This window comes from Hibiscus syriacus, unplaced genomic scaffold (genome assembly GCF_006381635.1).
Source record: "Hibiscus syriacus cultivar Baekdansim isolate YM2019G1 unplaced genomic scaffold, ASM638163v2 tig00111582_pilon, whole genome shotgun sequence".
Lineage (NCBI taxonomy): Eukaryota > Viridiplantae > Streptophyta > Magnoliopsida > Malvales > Malvaceae > Hibiscus > Hibiscus syriacus.
The window spans coordinates 10,040,806-10,061,848 of NW_024063126.1; the positions used below are offsets into that span (position 1 = coordinate 10,040,806).

At 34.9% G+C, this 21,043-nt stretch overlaps 2 protein-coding genes and 1 pseudogene across 2 annotated transcripts; 2 read left to right on the forward strand and 1 right to left on the reverse strand.

Moving 5' to 3' along the window:
* Positions 1-5,881: 5,881 nt before the first annotated feature.
* LOC120165309 (monothiol glutaredoxin-S6-like) lies at positions 5,882-6,515 on the forward strand. Its single transcript, XM_039174859.1, has one exon. It carries the CDS (start codon positions 5,965-5,967, stop codon positions 6,271-6,273), a length of 309 nt encoding a protein of 102 aa, XP_039030790.1. The 5' UTR covers positions 5,882-5,964; the 3' UTR covers positions 6,274-6,515.
* Positions 6,516-8,928: 2,413 nt separating this feature from the next.
* LOC120165376 (monothiol glutaredoxin-S6-like) lies at positions 8,929-9,482 on the forward strand. Its single transcript, XM_039174912.1, has one exon. The coding sequence runs from the start codon at positions 8,987-8,989 to the stop codon at positions 9,293-9,295; it is 309 nt and encodes a 102-aa protein (XP_039030843.1). The 5' UTR covers positions 8,929-8,986; the 3' UTR covers positions 9,296-9,482.
* Positions 9,483-9,595: 113 nt separating this feature from the next.
* On the reverse strand, positions 9,596-16,750 carry LOC120165378 (annotated as a pseudogene).
* Between the last annotated feature and the right edge of the window lie 4,293 nt (positions 16,751-21,043).

Genomic DNA, 21,043 nt, shown 5'->3' on the forward strand with positions numbered 1-21,043 from the left:
TCGTTTATTGTAAACTATTTGTATTGTGAATATATTGTATGTAAATGGATTGCTTATATATAATATGATATATATATTTAGTATTATGAGGCATTAAATGTGATTTAGTTTGATTATTTGTCAATATACAATATACATATATATATATATATATATATATATATATATATATATATATATATATATATATATATATATATATATATATATATATTTACGAAATGCAATCACGACACACGAATGTAAGTCATACAAATGTGCCATCTTCATTTATGACGGGGGTTTCAATGAACGCAATATAAGTCATACATGCGTGTAGATGTGCACATTTGTCGGATTTCAATCCGATCCGGATCGGTTTTTATCCGATCCGATTTTTTTGCCATTGAAAAAAAATCGGTTTATAAAATAATCGGTTCGGTTTTTAACCGGTTTGGAGGGCCAGATATCCTAACCGGTGTAACCGGTTTCGGTTTTAAAAAAAATCGGTTTTTTTAAAAAATCGGTTATAAAAAAATCGATTTTAATATTCCAGATTGCTCATAGGGAGCCGATTCCCCCCCCAAGGGGTACCGATTCCTCACTGAATGGTTTGGCTCCGAGATTTCCAGAATGCTCGGAGGGAATCGATTCCCCCATAGGGGGTACCGATTCCCCACTATTCAACGGTCGAAATATTTGAATTTTACACTTAGGGAACCGATTCCCTATGAGAGGAAACTGATTCCCTATGAGAGGGTACCGATTCCCCCACGCTCCAAGCATTTTTATTAAATGTTTTCACACTTAAACGGCTATATTATCTTCATTAATTATCACTAACGTTCAGAAGTGATTCAATGTGTATTTAAGCAAGCTTAGAAGCCATTGATCAAAGACAAGAAACATCAAGCAACTAGAATCAAGAGAGAATCAAAGAGAAAGCATCAAACCTCAAGTTCGATAAATTCAAATACTTAATTGAAATATTTAATTAACTCAACATAATTGAAATACTTAAATACTTCCAAGTTTGATAAATTCAAATACTTAAAAACTTTCAAGTTCGATAAATTCAAATACTTAAAAACTTCAAGTTCGATAATTGAAACAAAGTTTACGATAATTGAAATAAAGTTATAAAATAAACTACATTGCCATCTCTTCTTCATCATCTTCGCCTTCTTCGTTTGGAGGGGATATTCCAAGTTCGACTTCTTCAATGTGTAAGTTTGCTTCCAAATCGGCATCAATTGCATCTTCTAGGGTGGTGATATGTTGCTTACGAGCCGCTCCATCCAAATAATCCTTTAAACAAATGCATACTTCCACCGACTCGGGACTTAGTCTTGATCTCCGTTGCGATATAACCCTGCCACTAACAGAAAAAGCGAATTCCAAAGCTACCGTAGAAGCTTGGACGGTTAGTAAATCACGGGCCATGGCGGCTAGAATCGGAAATTGTGCTTCCTTTTCTTTCCACCAAGCCAAAATATTCAAACTTTCAAACTCTTCAAATGTCATTTTTGATAGAAAATCGCATGACATGTAATTTCCCAACTCGTTACTTGGGGTGGTAGTACGTGATCGTTTGGATTGGGAATTTACAAGAGTGTTAAAAAGATTCAAATTTATGTTACTTGGACGTCTACTAGATGATTTCGCATTCATTCTCATTTGATCGTGTATTACACTACTTAATCCGTATTTAGTTAAATAAATTGCAAACATGTCTCAAAACATTTGTTAAAATAATTTATTTGGTTTTGGACAAAGTTGGGTTCATCATCGGTTAGATTAAAAGCAAACGCAATTTGTTCAATTAGTGTTTTAACCCCACCAACATTTAACGTTGGGTTTAAAGCGGCGGCACAAGTAAAAATGGGGGGAATCTCCTTAAAATATTTTAAAAGTTTTTCCTTCATTGCAAAGCCAATTTCTTGAAAAACTTCGGTTTCAAATTCAAAGTCATTTAGTCGGGTACCCAACAAAAATATTTGATTAAGAACCAACGGGCTAGTAGGGTAATAAACACCGGATAAAAAAGTTGTTACATTTTTAAAAACCTCAAGCAAATCGGTTATTTTGGCTATAGTTTCCCAACTCGAATCCGGATAAATGTTTGGGACATGACCCCTCTCGAAAAGCCGATCGTGAAATGTTTACAATGTTTCCCTTTGCCTTAAGGCAGTATGCATCATCATCCAAGTTGAGTTCCAACGAGTCGGACAATCCAAATTAGGACCCAAAGCTTTTTTATTAACGGACTTACAAAATCGTTTATAATCATTTAGTCTTTTGTTGTTGTTACAAAGAACCGATTTTATCATTGTTTTAAATTCTAATCTAATCGGCTCAATAACCTCCAAACCGGCTTGCACGGATAAATTAATTATGTGTGCAACGCAACGGGTATGAAAAAACGCACCGTCTAAAATCGGTGAAAGTAATATTTTCAATCTTGGAACCGCGTTTGTATTATTCGATGCATTATCAAAGGATATAGAAAAAACTTTATTTTCTAATTTATAAAGACAAATTATCCTTTTTAAAAGTGTAAATAAATTAGCACCGGTATGCGGCTCACCGAATAATTCAAACGCGATTGTTCTTTTCATCATTTGTCAATTATCTTGATCTAACCAATGTGACGTAACGGCTAAAAAAGAATTTCCGGTATTATGAGGGGAACTCCAAACGTCACATGTAAGCGACACACCATAACGGTGTTCTTGGAATCCTAAAATCATTTTTTCCCTCGCCGTACGCCACATTTTTATAGCATCTCTTCTAAGGGTAGTACGACTTACTTGAGTATAACGTGGTTGCATTAGTTGTTGAATTGTTGTCGTGAAATCTTCATCATCAAAGTGGTCGAACGGCAATGCTTTTGTAATCACGAACTTTGTAAACGCTTCTCGTAATTTTTCGTTGTCGTAAACAAAAACACCACCTTGCGGTGTAAGATTCGATTGACTAGGATCCGATCTTGAGCGAAGTGCCTTGCATGATTTTGTCAAATGGTTCTTCAACGTTGTGTTTCCTTCCGATGCAAGAAACTTTAGACAAAGTTTACAACGCGCCCTCCTCGAGCCATTTGACATCTCACATAAATCGTAGTGATCCCAAATGTCTTTGTTTCGAGTGTGTTCGATCACTCTCACGACTTCAAGGTTTCCCCCGACGGAAGATTCAACCGTGTTACTCATGATGAACAAAAAATTACAAAAATAAGATTTGAGAGATGTTTAAGTGTTGTGTAATAAGATTTGAGAAATTTATAATCAACCAAATACATCCCCAACCTATTTATACATGTTTAGGGTGGTAAAATGGTAATTTTTTAAAGAAAAAAATGGTCAAAAACGGTCACAAAATCCCCCCCAACGGCTATATTAACGGCTAGTTTTTTAAACCCAGACCGGTTTTTTTTCGGATAAAAACCGGTTTTTTATCCGGTAAAAAAACCGGTCTAGGTTTTTTTCTCCAAACCGGTTAAAATAACCGGTTTAAAAAAATCCGATCCGGTTAAAAAAAACCGGTTTTTCCCAAATCCGGTTTCGGATATTTTTTTCGCAAAATCGGATATTCGGATTTTTTGTGCACCGTACACGCGTGTCATAAATGTATGAAACACAAATGTGAGTCATCTTCATTTATGACGATGGCTTCAATGACGTTCAATGCGTGTCATAAATGCACGTCATAAATGCGCGTCATAAATGTGAGTCATAAATGCGTGTCATAAATGCGCGTCATAGATTTATGACACACAATTGCACGCCATCTGATATTTATGTAGGTGGCTTCAATGACGTGAATTTGGGTGTCATCTGCACTCATAGATGACACGCAGTGCGCGTCATTAAAGAAGTTTTTCTAGTAGTGAAAAAGGATTGTATGTGATGAAGCAAAGTTCTTTTTTTTCTTTATAATATTGTTTTAATATATTCTCTTCTTCTCATAAAATTTCTATTACTCTTATCACCTCTTTTCAATAAAGTTGTAATCAAAGCTTGATTTGATGGTAAAAGAAGATGACCAACAATGAAATGTTTTTATTTCAATTTTTTCATCTTACAAAACAAAAATATGAAAATTGATGTCTCCGCATTAAGACATTTCTTGGCTCACAAGATGATTGAGAAATCACTAAAAAAGGTTATGAATCTTCTCAAGATGAGACATCATTATCAAAACAAGAAAATGATACCTTGACCAAAATAAAAAAAAAGGATTAACAAACCCTCACCCTCATTCATTTATATTTATAAAAGTACCAAATGTCAATACCACAAAGGAAGCAATGAAATAATTAGCAAAATTCTATCCAAAGAATTGACAAAGTGAAGAAAGTTTGACTTCGAGATGAGTTCAAAAATTTGCGGACGAAAGAATATGAAACAACTTCAAATTGTTACTTAAGGGTGGTGGCCACCGTCAATCAAATGAAAAGATATGGAAAAACTTTAGAAGATTTTCGTGCGATTGAAAAAAATTCTTCTTTCTTTGACTCTAAAGTTAGAGTATGTGGTTTGCACCATTGCGTCAAAATATTTTATCATATTTGACTATTTACAAGTTATGAGTGAGTTGCAAACTCAATAAGACAGATTCAACAAGAGATATGATAAAAAGCATGCAAACAAGACAAATTTAATAAGAAAGATAATTTAAAATAGTTAGTGATTATTTTTTAAATTTATCCTAAATTTTAATAATTTTGTAACTTTATCTAGTTTATATGTATATATATATATGGGATAGAATCCACTTATACAATGTAAAACTCTTTAATTTAGTAAAAATTTAGGATCATTGGATGAGTGAAAATAGATGGTTGAGATTGATTCTTTTTTCTATTGAACATATTCTCATTTTATACTGTTAATCTCAGTCTATTTTTACTCATCCAATAGTCCTAAATATATATAAAACTAAAAGAAATTTACATTACGTGAGAATATCCTAACCTTATATATATATATATATATATATATATATATATATTCATAACAAATGTTCTTTGACTCCTAGATAAAAGCATGCAACTGCCGTCGGCAATCAAAACAATATCTTCTTTTATCGGTAGGATTTGACTTTTGATCGGGTATCAAAAATGAAAGCAAGTAACACGAACAAGAACCTTAATCAAAACCCATGTTGCTCTGATGCCAGGAGCCGACTTTGGATTGTTCTTTAATTCCTCCCTCCACCCTTGTTTTTGTTCACCTTCAAGTAACTTCCTGCTGCATGCATAGATGAATTCACCATTGTTGACGGTCCCCAACTCTCTGTTTATTGCTTGGTATGCGTAAAACGAATGACTTAGACCAAAAGAAAAAACAGAAGCTATATATGTTTTCTGGTATATACGCAAAGTGTAGAAACGTTTTACTATCGAACCAAGCTCTATTCAAATAGTATATAGACTTTTGGGGAGTCTGGAATTGCTGTTTAGTAATTTTATATTAAATTTCGAATTTTGCAACTCAAATCATATGGTGATTAATGTCACGATTGTAGGCATTTCCCAATAGTTAAGTGCACTAACAATGGAATTCCACGTGGAAGAATATCTCAGCTTCATTTCTTTCTTTTCCAGATCATAATGCATGGTTTTGAGTAGGAGCATATAAATATAATGATGTGGGTCCTCCAAGCAACTTCTTCTTCCTTCTTGTACGGCCATTTACGTTTGTTCTTGTGATCTTTCAATGCCATTAAGAGCAAGGTAGCTGTACACGAAGCACCATTTTGTCTCTAAAGTTCCCTTTTTCTCTACGTTGGCTTTCCGTTTTCTTTCAAATGAAGTTATTTAGAATCTTTTAGATTATTTCATTTATTCCTTTCCCAATATCAGTTCATGGAGAGTATAAATAGGTTCCCAGGGGAGTTAGTTTTTTCATCAAAGCTTAGCAGTTTAGACTTTAAAGCCTCCCAAGAAGCTTCATAACATTTTCAAGTATACTCTTCTCTATACCAATGGAAATGGTTCCAAGAATGGTTGCAGAGAGGCCAGTGGTGATCTTTAGCCGGAGCACTTGCTGCATGAGCCATACCATCAAGACCCTCATCAGTGGGTTCGGAGCAAACCCGAAGGTTTACGAACTCGATGAGATCGAGAACGGGCAACAAGTCGAAAGGGAACTGCATAAGATGGGGTGCAAGCCTAGTGTTCCGGTTGTATTCATAGGGCAGCAGCTCGTTGGAGGTCCTAAACAAGTCCTGACCCTCCAAGTCAAGAACCAGCTTGCCCCATTGCTCATTACGGCCGGAGCAATATGGATTTGAAACAGCAAGTAACTACTCTTAATTCCCTGGACACTGTTTTTTGGGGCTGGACAGGGTTGTAGTGTAATTGTGAACTTCATCTTGGTATTTGCTTCTGCAATACACTACAGCAGAACATGTCTATAACGATATTTTAAAGTGCCTCCCGACGCAAAAACAAATGTCGCTATAAGTCTGTTTTTACTGTAATGATAGTTTATTCAAGAGTGTGTTCTTTTTCATATGTTTATGTTTATGTTTATCCATGGAAACATGTAAGATATATGCAATGTACTAAGCATTAACTATATGTTTATTGTTGTTCTCAAAATTTTGTCATGTTTTACATGCAATGAACTCAAAGTTGAGGCAAATTCAGAAGGTTTGATCGAATAAGTATACCTATTTTAAATTAATCAAATTAATAAATCTTATTTTATAATTATAATCTAATTTTAAAAAAATTAATCGAGTTTAATGAAATTTTAAATTTTGTATATATTTTTAAAATGTTTAAGATTTTCTTTTAAATTTTTATTGAGAGAGACCAATTTACACTTATTTAAAATTGATGGTTACCAATGAGGTATTTACATTAATCTGTTATTTGATTCATATGAGTGATAGAAATTAACTCGATTTAAACCGGAAAAAAATTATTATATTCAATTAACTTAAATTTAACTATTTTTTAATTAAATTAAACTTCACTCAATTAGAAGATATTAACCTTAGCTTTAATGGAATTTGAGGGAGCCAAGTAAAAACATTTGTTAAAATTTTATTATCAAAACATTTATTTTGGGTTTTATAAAAAATTACCTGATATTTTTTTATTAATCCTTAATATATTGATGTAGCAGAATTCATTAATTATATATATATATAGAACTAAAAATTACTATGTTTTCTAAAAATTACTTAAATTACATAAAAATTATTAAAAATAAGTAATACAGAGGTATACAAAATTTTTTTTAATTCTATAAATAATTAAAAATGATTTTATAAAGTACAACAATTTTAAAAAAAGTAAAAATTATAAGAAATACTAAAAATCATGAAGTATAAGTACGATTATCTTTGTTATAATATTAATTATTTGTAATTATTTTATATAATTATATGTATTAAATTTATTAGTCGACTAATCAATATCAAGTACTACAGAGGCTTTTATGGAACGATCTTCTTAATTCAGTTTACTCTAATATCAATGTTATTTAATTAACTAAAGTAAGTGTTAAAAAGTTAAATGTTGAAATTTTAATATTAAAAAAATAAGTATTGAATTTAGATTATAAATTTAAATATATAATTTAATATTTAATATAAAAAAATTAAAAAGATATTGAAAATATTAAATTATTACAATTATTAATTTTCAGTAAATGATTTTTTTTCAATAGGTTATGCTGACCTTAATAAACAACTTCAGTAACTTATAGAAAATTTATCTTATAAACCGGTTGCAATCTTGGTAATTAATCATGGTAATTTATCTGGATTATGATCTGTGTTAGATTTTCCGGAATAACATTGTTTCATCAAAAACAGTAAAAAGATGACATCTATCCATTCAGAACATATGTTCTTCAAAATCAACTGATTTTGTTCTTCAAAAACAGTAAAAAAAATATCTTGTTTTATCATGAAATTATAGCAGGTTTTGACTTTTGATGGATAAATGAAAACCATTAATTCGAACAAGAACTGATTCGACAACCTTAAATCCACTTCGAATCCTTCTTTTTCCTCAAGTAACTTGGTGCTATATGAACAGATGAAGCCACCATTGTTGACATTCCCAGATTCTCACTACATGGCCTACTGTGCTCAAACTCAGAAAAAAAGAATCTTCATATATCTTTTGATAAATATTAGCATATATTGAATCCATGCACAGCTACATATATTTTCTGGTATACATACAAAGTCTGGTGAAGAACATACAGGTTTTGATCAAGTGACCCCAGCCTTTCGCTCTATGCGGAGCCATTTTCGATTATATCATCAGGCAAACAAGAGAAGCAGCTGCACCAATCATATCTTTTAGATTGATTATGGTAGCATTGCTTTGGATTTTAATATTCTTGTTTCTTGCTCACCAAGTTAGATTGTGCAGTGTCGTTAGTAGGCGCCTCCAAATAGTTTAGTGCACTAAGTAACAACAGTGTCCATACGAAAGAATATCTCATCTTCATTTCATTTATGAGAAGGGCCCTCAAGGCATCTTCTTCTTCCTTCTTGTACGGCCACTCATGTTTGTTCTTGTGATCCTTCAATGCTGTTAAGAGCAAGGTACCTTTATCCCAAGCATCATTTGGTCTTTCCATTTTTTCTTTTCTTGAAATGATCTTATTCAGTTGGATAAACCCAACTCCTTTTTCCACTTCAGCAAGATGCTGCAACAAGTGTTGTTCGTACAGTCGCCTATAAAGGTATCATTGACATGTCATGAATTCGAATCTCAGCATCCACTATCCTTTTCCTACCCCCGGATTGCGTACTTTGTCACGTGTGTATAAGCACATTGTTATGCAACTTGTTAATCATCAAGAGTAATACAGGAACGATGATCTTTTGAATTATTTTATTTATTCTTTCTCAGCATCAGTCCATGGACAGTATAAATAGAGCACCAGGGTAGTTAGTTTCTTCATCGGTTCTAAGCAGTTTAACCTTTTAAGTTCACATAACATTTTCAAGTATACTATTCTCTATCTGCATATCAATGGAAATGGTTACAAGGATGGTTGCAGACAGACCTGTGGTGATCTTTAGCCGGAGCACTTGTTGCATGAGCCATACCATCAAAACTCTCATAAGTGGGTTTGGGGCAAACCCCACGGTTTACGAGCTGGATGAGATCCAGAATGGCCAAAAAGTCGAAAGGGAACTGCATAAGATGGGGTGCAAGCCGAGTGTTCCGGTTGTGTTCATAGCGCAGCAGCTCATTGGAGGTCCTAATGAAGTGATGACCCTCCAAGTCAAGAACCAGCTTTCCCCATTGCTCATAAGGGCCGGAGCAATATGGATTTGAAACAGCAAGTAACTAATTTCTATACTCTGAAGTCCGATACGATAGCGCTAAACAAACTCGGGTTAATGATATTGTCGCCGATTAGGCGCTTTTTGCCAAAAATCCTTGTACACTGTTTTTGGTGCTGGACAGGGTCTTAGTGTTGTCCTTGTTCTAAATTTGCACATGTAATGAACTTTTCTTTGTCTATGCTACTTGGTTGTCTGTCATTTTCTTCATTCATACAGACATTCTCAGTCACAAATGCCACTATCTTAATCAAGCAACCCCAGGATCCAACACTCAAATGAAAAATAGAAAAGGGAAAATGCTACTAATTCAATTTTGTCATTAGACCACAAATTTCACACTACATATAATTTATATTCACTCTTTCAGTTATGCACACATTCTACAATTGTCATGATACAGAGTGACGCCTACGCCTTTGGAAAAAGAATCGAGATTCCAAATTTGCTTTACACCCTAAGGGCTTAAGGTTTTTGATCCTGAATAAGGAGTTGAACTTGCTTAATTTCTTAGTGAATGATTTGAACAACTTATTAGCAGCATGGGACCTGACCAACTCTTGTTTCATGGACACATGATCTTTTTCTAAGTCGGTTAGCCTCATTCTCATCCGTGCAACTTCGAGTTTCAGCTCTCCGTTCTCTATTCTTACTGATGCGTAGTTGTCTCTAGGCGAGATGGCTCCATTACCTGCACCACTGCCTGATCGTTGGGGGAACTGACCATTGATTGCACTATAAAAGAACTGATTGGGGCGTCCTCTCATTGCGTTCCGAAGCCTGATTTGCTCCAAATATAACACTTGGACAGCCATTTGCACCGGTAACCTTTCGTTCTGCGCTGCATGGCTACAGGCTTCTTGGGATAGTTTCTGACAGTCTATCGTTTTGCACAGTCTATAGTGTTCGGAATCCTTTATGTTGTGGTGAACCTGTTAAATGAATCAGAGAATGAGCCTTTATGTTCGGAATCGTTAGCTATGCAACTACTTGGTGCTTTCGTGTGAGATCCTTACTTTGAGGTGTTAGGAATTAAACGAGTAATTTCCCTATAATCAAATTAGTGAGAATGCGAAATAAAAGGGAAAAAATAATACCCGAAATTGATAAAGGAGTTCATCCAATTATGCCTACGCCTCCGGACTGCTGTAGATCTTTTACTAAAAAGAGAAAATTTACAAGTGTTTACAAAACACTCACAACTCAAAAGAAAGCTCTCTAGTATTGGGAGAAAGAAAATGATTTGGGATGATTTTGAAGCTAAATGGGTTAGAGTATTTATAGTTGAAGCTTAAATGCTAATCTTGTAAATACCTTAAAAAATGGACTAAAATGCAAATTTTCCATTACCATTTTCAATAAAAAGTTAAATGCAGCGAATTCGGTGCCTAATCCACCGAATTCGGTGCCCCCTTAATGAACTTTCATTCTTTTAAGCCGCACTTCTTGACTTCCAACAATCTCTCACTTGAAGACTGATTTTAATATGTCTTCACACCTTGATCAATGGAGAAGCATTTCTGGTCTTGTTACTCTAGCATGCCAACTGAAGCTGAACACAACTTCAGTTTGTTCGTAGTCACCGTCTTTGTTAACATGTCTGTCGAATTTTGAGCTCCACTAATCTTTTCAAGTTTCAAAATCTCATCTTCCAGAAGAGACCGAATAAAATAATATCGCAATTGTATGTGCTTCGTCTTAGAATGAAAAGACAAATTCTTCGCTAGATGGATAACACTTTGACTGTTGCAATACAAGACATTGTTTTCTTGTTTCTTGCCTAACTCTTCGAAGAAACTTTAGAGCCAAACCATCTCCTTGATGGCTTCCGCAACAATGACATATTCTGCTTCAGTTGTGGAGAGAGAAACTATCTTTTGTAGTTGAGAAACCCAACTCACTATAGTACCTCCTAAAGTATAGACATACCATGTAGTGCTCTTTCTGATGTCAATATTTCCGGCTAAGTCGACATCTACATAGTCTGTCAGTATTGTATCTCCACCTTTGAAACAAAGTGTTTTGTTTGTGGTATCCCGCAGATATCTGAGGATCCATTTGACTGCTTCCCAGTGTACTTTGCCCGAATTATTCATGTACCTACTAACAGCTCCTATTGCTTGAGAAATATCTGGTATGGTACAAACCATGGCATACATCAGACTTCCTATTGCTGAGGCATACGGCACCTTCACCATGTGTGCACGTTCTTCATCCGTCTTTGGTGATTGTTCTTTGGAGAGTCTAAAATGATGGTTTAGCATCTTGCATGTTGAATATGGAGAGTACTTTGTTTAGGTACTCATCCTGTGATAACATCAAAGTCTCCGACTTTGTGTCTCTCTTAATCCTCATCCCAAGAATCTGCTTTGCAGTGCTCAGATCTTTCATTGCAAACTGCTTCGACAATTTTTGCTTCAAGTTTGTAATCTCTTGCATGTCTGAGCCTGTAACGAGCATGTCATCAACATACAACAATAAAATAATAAACATATTGTCGAACTTCTTGATGTAGCAACAATGATCTACGTTTCATCTGGTAAAACCACTACTACTCATGAAGCTATCGAACTTCTTGTACCACTGTCTAGGAGCTTGTTTTAAACCATACAAGCTCTTCTTCAACCTGCATACTAGGTTTTTCTGGTCTACCTTTATGAAGCCTTCTGGCTTCCTCATATAGATTTCTTCCTTCAAATCACCATGAAGGAAAGTTGTTTTTACATCTAACTGCTCAAGATGTAGATTTTATGCAGCTACAATTTTCAACACCAGTCTGATTACAGACAGTTTCATAACTGGAAAGAAAATTTCATTGTAGTCAATACCTTCTTTTTGCTGAAAACCTTTGACAACCAATCTTGCTTTGTAGTGTTTGCTCCCATCGTGCTCTTCTTTGATCCTGTAAACCCACTTGTTATGGCGCGCTTTCTTGTTTTGTGGTAATTCAGCTAATTCCCACGTCTGATTTGACATAAGCGAGTCCATCTCATCTTTCATGGAAGACTCCCACTTGATTGAATCCTCCACCTGTATTGCTTCATCATAGCACTCTGGTTCACCATTTTCAGTCAGCAACAAGTAGTGCAAAGAGGGCGAATAACGTTGGGTTGGTTTATGAATTCTGAAGGAGCGTCTCAGTTCTAGTGTGCCTGGTTTTTCTTGAACTGCTTCAGGACTGATTTGAACATCATTTCTAGAAATCTCCTCAAACTCAACAAATTCCTTTGTTTCAGCTCCGGTATTGGAGCTATTTGATTCTATGGTTGACCTGTCTTTGTACATTACATTCTCATTGAAAATGACATCTCTGCTTCTGATGATCTTCTGAATTTCATAGTCCCAAAACCGGTAACTAAACTCATCACCACCATAACCAACAAAGACACATTTGTTGGATTTGGCATCAAGTTTACTTCTTTCAGCAAAATTTATGTGTACATAAGAAATACAATCAAACACTCTTAACTGTGAAAGGTTTATATCTTTCTTGCTCCAAACTTCCTCTGGTATTCCACCATCCAAGGGAACTGAGGGCTCACGGTTGATCAGGTAAGCTGCAGTGTTGATAGTTTCAGCCCATAGCAATTTAGGTAAGCCGACATGTATCCTCATGCTTTTGGCAAGTTCATTCAGAGTTCTGTTTATACGCTCTGCTACGCCATTCTGTTGCGGTGTCATGGGAACCGTTGTCTCCATATGGATCCCATTATTTGCGCAGAAATCTCTAAATCTACTATTTATGTATTCTCCTCCATTATTATACCTTAACCGCTTGACTTTCAAACTAGTCTCATTTTTCACCATGACCTTCCATTTTCTGAAGGTATCAAAGAATCCTGATTTCTTATTCAGAAAATAAACACACACCTTCCTTGTAGAATCATTGATGAAGGTGACATAATATAGTGAGCCTGCAAGAGATGGAACTGGAGATGGTCCCCATACATCAGTATGAATCAACTCTAACTTTTCAGCCTTGGGTGTCTTGCCAATCTTTGCAAAACTGACTTTCTTTTGTTTTCCAAAGATGTAATCCTCACATAGTCCGACATCTATATTCTTTAGATCTGGTAGCTTCCCTTTTGATAAAAGTGTCTTTATCCCTTTCTCGCTCATATGGCCAAGCCTTTGGTGTCATAGGTTTAATTTTCCATCAGTATCTGCTACTGTAATGATATTCTCTAAATTTGAGGTTACATAGAGATTACCAGTCTTCTTACCACGAGCAAGAACAAGTGCTCCTTTGGTAATCTTCTATTCACAGCCTGAAAAGGTTGTACTATATCATTCTCCATCAAGCTGTCCTACATAAATCAAATTTCTTAAGGCCAGGAATATGTCTCACTCCTGTCAACTTCCAGGTGGTCTAGTTTGGCAACTTTAATCGGATGTCTCATTTTCCGACGATCTTTAAGGTTTCATCATCAGGTAGATGAACCTTCCCAAAATCACCACTGACATAGTTCTCCATGATTTCTTGTCATGGAGTGAAGTGGAAAGATGCCCCTGAATCCAAGATCCATGATTCAATCGGACTATTGACGCTTAGAATCATGGCATCACCTGTCTCCTCTGTTATGTTGGCAAATTTCTATGCGCCGATATCTTTCTTCGATGCTCGGTAATATCTTTTAAAGTGACACTTATTGCCACAATTATAACAGTTAAAATCTTTCTTTGTCATTCTTGATTTTCCCCTTTTAGTTTTCAATCTGCCACGATTTGAATTTTTTTATGAAGTTCTCCCTCTAGACTCCGTGTGCAAGGCTGACGAGCTTGATGCTTCACCTGATTCTCTCTATCGAATTTCTTCACTCAATACCAGATCCCGAACATCGTCGAATTTTAATTTACTGTTTCCCGACAAGTTGATGACTACTGTAATAGTAGCATTCCAACTGTCTGGTAGAGATGATAAGAGAATTAAAGCTTGAACTTCATCATCGAATTCAATTTCCACAGAACTCAACTGGGTTGTGATTGTGTTGAGTTCATTTAGGTGTTGAGCCACTGATGCCTCTTTTGCCATCCACAAATTGAATAATCACCTCATCAAGTGAACTTTGTTTGAGGCTGATGGCTTCTCATACATACTGGAGTGAGCCTCCATAACACCCGCCGTGGTCTTTTCCTTTGCTATGTTGAAAGCAACATTGCGAGATAACGTCAGTCGGATAACTCCAAGGGCTTGTCTGTCGAGAAGAGCCCAGTCTTCATTCTTCATGCCCTCTGGTTGTTTTCCTGAGAAAGGTTGATATAGATTTTTTCTAATACATAAAATCTTCAATCTGCATCTTCCAAAAGCCAAAGTTCGCACCATCAAACTTCTCAATTTTCACATTCCCTTCATCTGCAACCATCGCTCCTACTCGAATCTGGCTTCTTTTGGATTATTTCTGACAATTCTTGCGAACCACCGTGTATTAGAGCACCTCCTTCGACAAATTCGTATCACCGACCAAATTTTACTATTCACAAAATTTACTATTCACGTAGATAGTAACCTCGCAAAAAAATTGAAAAATATCACCACCAAAAGCTCTGATACCATTTGTTGGAAATTAAACTTATAATTTTTCTATAACCAGATTAGTGAGAATGTGAAATAAAAGCGGAAAAATAATACTCAAAATTGATAACGGAGTTCAACCAATTATGCCTACGTCTCTGGACTGCTGCAGATCTTTTACTAAAAAGAGAAAAATTATAGGTGTTTACAAAATACTCACAACTCACAAGAAAGCTCTCTAGTATTGAGAGAGAAAAAAATGATTTGGGATGATTTTGAAGCTAAATGGGTTAGAGTATTTATAGTTGAAGCTTAAGGACTAATCTTATAAATACCCTAAAGTACAGGAATTAAAATGTAATTTCTCCATTACCATTTCAATAAAGAAATTAAATGCACCGAATTCGGTTAATGGACTTTCATTCTTTTAAGCCACACTTCTCGACTTCCAACATGAGGAAGTTATCAACAGCTCTATATAATCCGTCGCTAACGATGCAAGCATGGTCCGGAAGTAGTTCTACTAATGCTATGAATTTCAATGGTGACAAGTTTGTATCTACTACAACTTCAGCAAGGTAAGAGTCCAGTAACTTGGAAACTTTAAGGATTGAACTTTGTTTGGGAGATCCCAGGTCATCAAAATCGTACGCCATTTCAATTTCATCTCTCAAAGGATTATCTTCATCATCATCTGCATCCCCCAAGTTCAAAAAGATGGAGAAAATCCTCAGGACTGTCTCTGTATCATACACGGATGTATGATTGTTTCCATGTGAATTGGCTGGTATATCTTCAAGAATTGCCTGGTCTAGTTGTAGACCGGTACGCCTCTCTAAATCCAGTTTACAGGAAGTGGATAACAACGATGCTATTGCGATTTCAGTAAACTCGAGAGAAATGCCATGGGGACCGGACTCTTCCTCGATTGAGTTGGCAGTAAGCTAACTATAGCTTCAACAAGTATCCTTTGCTTCTTTTTCAACTCCAATTCCAGTAGGCTTCCTTTTACCAAATGATGGTCCCTGATCACAAGGCTTTGGAGAGAATTATGAGTATAATTGATCAAAATTTTGCAGATCGTATCCTGTCTTAGACCTTTCGACTTTAAGGCCAACAGAACTCGCTTGAAAAATTCGATATTAAGGACTGCCAGAGACTTTCCCCGCCAGTCGGATGGCGTTTCCAGTTCGGTGTTTGACATAGCTTTTGATGGAAAGTTGTGATCAACTTCCAATAAGCCAGAAGTGAGTTGTTCTTTGCATGCATTGTTCGCGATTGCGTTGATAACCCGGTTAACCAGGTTGATCTCTTCTGATATAGGCAAGAGGTTTTCGCAACGGTGAAGAACAGCTATGGTGCTCGATATGTTCAGTAGTACAACATCCTTTAAATAAGCCTCGGTGCGAGCTTCAAGGTTCTTCTCAGCAAACTCTTCTCCCATTTCTAGGTAACGTGATACACATCTTAACACTGCAACGTTCAATAATGTAATCTCAACATCTATTCCATAGCAGAACTTTGCCACTAGTTCAAATGCCTCTGGTCCACCCGGAAAATAAGAGAGATTTATGCGTGAAATCTTCGCATCCTTCGCGTCGACCAAAAGCTTCCTGATTCTTCCACTCCAAGAAACTTGAGGAAACTGAAAACCAAAGAACAGATGGTGTTCATAGTTCTGTTTTTGGTATTGCATCTATATGTTGCAGCAACAACTTAAATATAGATAGTTAAACATCGTCTATTTTCGAACAGTTTCGAACCCGGATCCCTGCATTGCTTCCGTTCGAGGGAAGCATAGATTTTATACACATATGTTACCTTGTGAAGTGAAAAGCTTGAGGCTCCAATCTCAATTTTGAGATCACTGGAAACATCAGAAATAGGCCTGCAAATATAGATAACTAAGTTAAACGATGCTGCATAAACACTAATAAAAAACTAGGAAATTAAAATAAAAACACGGATGAATGCATTAATTTATTTATCATATTGCTTGTTTTGCCATAGACCTACATTCCCATTCTTGAAACCATGAATTGTCCCCCATCAGTTCAGTCAACTGTTAAGGTTCATGTTATGTTTCCATTGAGAACGTGTTTAAGATATGGACGAAGTTTGTCTTGATTCCCTGGTTCGACAGTGGAGGGCCCATGTTGGAAAACTGACAACTCAATAATTTATAACATTAGTGATGTTTGCTCAAACAGCAAGAGTAAGGCAATAAAATCTGAAATAGAGACTTGAATTGCTGTTTTTGTTTTTGTTGCAATTTGATCAATGAGAAACAAGAAAGTTTGTCTGGCTCCAATTAACTGTGATGTACTACTTTCTCGTACATGCCTTTGTTATTGTTGATCGAAATGGAACGACATACAAGGTCGAGATCGCAGCTCGAACCCAGAGCATTCAACACTGACCGTCCCAATGGCTCATCAGCAAGTGGTGTTGTCTAGTAGAGGGGGCCTTAGATGAGGCTGATAACTGAGTGGAAGCCTCTATGAAGCATGGGTGGGGAGTTATATCAAAAAATGGCCTGATCATGTTCACGTTGGGGCGTAAATGAACAAAGTATTCGGTGAACTGTTCGTTTATTAAATTAAATAAATCAAGTATGAACAAAAATTTTATGTTCATTAATAAACGAACGAACATAAGCATAGGTGTGTTTGGTTCATTTGTGTTTACAAACAAGCTCGTTTATTGGCTTGTTCGTTTATGTTCATGAACAATCTCGTTTACTTTTTATTTTATTTTTTACATTTTAAACATTGGTGAATGTAAGGACTAAATTGAACACATGATGAAATTTAGAGTTTAAACTATGAAGCTTAAAGATTTTAAGCACTAGTAGCGTAATTTTATCATCTTAGCTTGTAAATGAATATATTCGCGAAAGCTAAATATACATATTTGCGAACACTAAACGAACGTTAAATGAACATGTTCGCGAATGTTAAATGAATATGTTCATGAACGCTAAACGAACGAGCACGAACACCTTAAAAAATAAATAAACTAACACGAACCAAACATGAACATGAACACATTTAAAAATAAACAAACGAACATAAACACATTCTTATTTGTTAATACTCGGTTCATTTACCCGCTATGTTCACACCCTATGTTCACACTTCAACAAGAAGCCAACCTAAGCATGCATTGTTGCATAAACTTATGATCACCTAGGAAATAGTACACAACACCAATAAAGCAGTTCTATATACTTTGTAATGAGTGTATATAATGTGACTAATCTAAAGTCAGAACGTGTGTTGGTGTATGTTGCTTCACTTTTCGGTGAAAGGCAGTGAGAGTGCCCCTTTTTTTCATTTTTACAAGAAAGATTAGAATATATTTAAGTGTAAAGTAGGAAATTAAGAGGATGAATTGGATTAAAGTGTTATAATTAGTTCCACTATCTCTTCTGTCCATACTACATCATCACTGCTTTCAACTTTGCAGATAACATATGTATATATAATATAGACTATTTCCAGTCCTATGAAACTAGATGCCTAGGCCTTCTATTATGCACATTTCTCTGCCTCAATCACTAGGACATCACATCAGCAGCTATATAGTTTTCCTGGATTTCTCCAATAGGTTTTTGCACTGTTTACTTGGGACAAACGTCTTTTTATTGACCTTAAAAGAGAGGGTAACACTGTTTAAATGATTGAATATAATTAAAATGATCTATTAATTAAAAGATAAAGTATTTAGTTAAATTGAGTTGAGTAAAAAAAGTTTGAGTTAATTAAATTTATAATTATTATTTTATTTTTAATAATTTATTTATTAAATTTTTGAACTAAGTTGCTTTTATATAACTTGATCGAGTCGAGTACATATATTCGAATTTGTGTTAAAATTTAAATATAATTAATTATAATGTTATGATATGTATTAGTTTCAATTTAAACGATTTTCTATAATTATATACAATATATATCTATATTTTTATATTTTTTGTAAGATTTTAACATTACTTAATAAATCGAATATTATTTAAAATTATATTATTATAGACTATAATATATTTATAATATTCTTTTTTTAAAGAATAAATTTGAAAAGAAAGTATTGATGAGAGTATAAAAGAGTAAAAAGAATTGATGTGAAGGAAAAAATTGTATAGAGTTGTGGTCATAGGACCAAAATGAATAAAACATAAAATTAAGAAATTAAATTGAAAAAATATTGTTTAAAAAAGAAATTAAAGTAACACATGTATTCTACATAGTTAAGAAGCAAACGGTTCAAATTTAGTCAAAAATGAGCTTAAAGGAGGAATACAAGAAGCAATAAATCCGTGACCAAATCACAAAACAATCAAATTTACTTAGCAAAAGACCAAAACAATATGTTTTAGTTTTTAATTTTTCGGTTATTCAAACTTTGTAAATTTGGACTCAACTCAAACTTGAAATCTAAATAATTTTTTTTTACTAGAATAACTTGAAATTGTTTAATCGTCTTTAAGACCGGGGAAGTGAACCCCCCTTTAAAATCCTATTTTAAAATGTCTATTGAATCGTGGTTCAAGAGAGTAAGCATCAATCATTTTTAGGGTGTGACTGAATCATCCAAAAAAATTTGTTAATTTAATGAAATTAAAATAACAAATTTAAGTCTGCTTACCAGAGAAATGGATTTAGGAGTCAATTACGTGTGGGGAAGGACTAACACCCCAACAACGCCTTTTTAGTACCTAGTCGGTAATTTGTTGTCTTAAAAATAAATAAAAAATCGTGAATTCAAACTTTAGTTTAATTAATGACCCCTTAAAATAAAAATAAGATATGCTTCTACTTTGAAAAGGAAACAAAATTCATTAGTGATACATAAAAAATAGTATGATACAAAATAAATGAGATAACTTATCCATCATGATAAAAAATAGTGATTACTTCCCGGTGATCTTCAGTACTCGATCCGGCTACCTAAAAGTCGTTTTTGATTACCCTTGGACCATCTTTGGGCATTACTTGACTATTGAGTCTTGGTCATCAGATTTCTCGATCTCTCAATTACACCTAAGAAAAATTATTGCATAGATTAGACTGTCAGGATTACATGTGACTCTAAACAAAAGAAGCCTTATTACCAAGATTAAAGAATGCATTGGTCACATTATCGATAACGAGTGTGTAAATTATTGAATATGAATCCCTCCAACTATTTAATTTACCTACGATAAATGTGGCCAAAATAAAGATAGCTACCCTTCCTTCCAATCTGAATCTCTTGTTATCGATAAGCTAGTGAAGGAGAACCTCTCTACTGAAACCAACCCGACTAAAGCTAATGTTTTTGTCCATGGATGATGGTGGAACGCCGGCCCTGAATGGCTGTTAAGCTACAGTCTGGTCAAACCTCTCGAAAGTAGGAACCTGAAAACAAAGGCTCGCAATTTAATCCTATTTATGATGCTACTGACGATGATTTTGGTGTTCCTGCGCATAGTGAGTCCCCTATGCAAGTGACAAAGATGACCAACGTTGGAGCGAGCTCTTCCCATGTCGAAAAGCCTACCAAGGGCAATGCCTCATCCTTACGGATTGCTAAGAATGCCTTTGGGAAGAACCAAATTGTGATTCCCAAGCCTCTTTCTATCTCTAATGCGCTTTCCATGCCACATCGGGGATGTTAAAGTCAAAAAAAAGGGTTGCATAGTCAAGAAAGGATGCACCGATTTCGGTGGCTGTTTTTTTTGTTGAAAATGGTATTGGCATAATTGCATTTTAGTTCATGTACTTTAGGGTATTTATAAAATTAGTCCTTAAACTTCAACTATAAATATCATAACCCATTTAGCTTCAAAATCATCTCAAATCATCTCTTTCTCCCAATACTAAAGAGTTTAGAGAGTTTTCTTGTGAGTTGTGAGTGTTTTGTAAACACCTGTAAATTTTCTCTCTTTAGTAAAAGATCTGTAGCAATCTGGAGACGTAGGCATAATTGGCCGAACTCCGTTATCAATTTCGGGTATTATTTTTCCGCTTTTATTTCGCATTCTCACTAATCTGGTTATAGAAAAATTACTCGTTTATTTTCACAACAATTGGTATCAAGAGCTTTTGGTGGTTAATTTTGTCGGTTTTTCTTTGATGTTACTATTCATGTGAATAGTGAATTTCGTGAATAGTAAAATTTTGTCGGCGATACAGATTTATCGACTGAGGTGTTCTAATATATGATGGTTCACAAAAATTGTCAGAA

What these genes read in the sequence shown, in the direction of transcription:
- LOC120165309 (XM_039174859.1), top strand. Translation starts at nt 5,965, where the DNA reads ATGGAAATGGTTCCAAGAATGGTTGCAGAGAGGCCAGTGGTGATCTTT.
- LOC120165376 (XM_039174912.1), top strand. Translation starts at nt 8,987, where the DNA reads ATGGAAATGGTTACAAGGATGGTTGCAGACAGACCTGTGGTGATCTTT.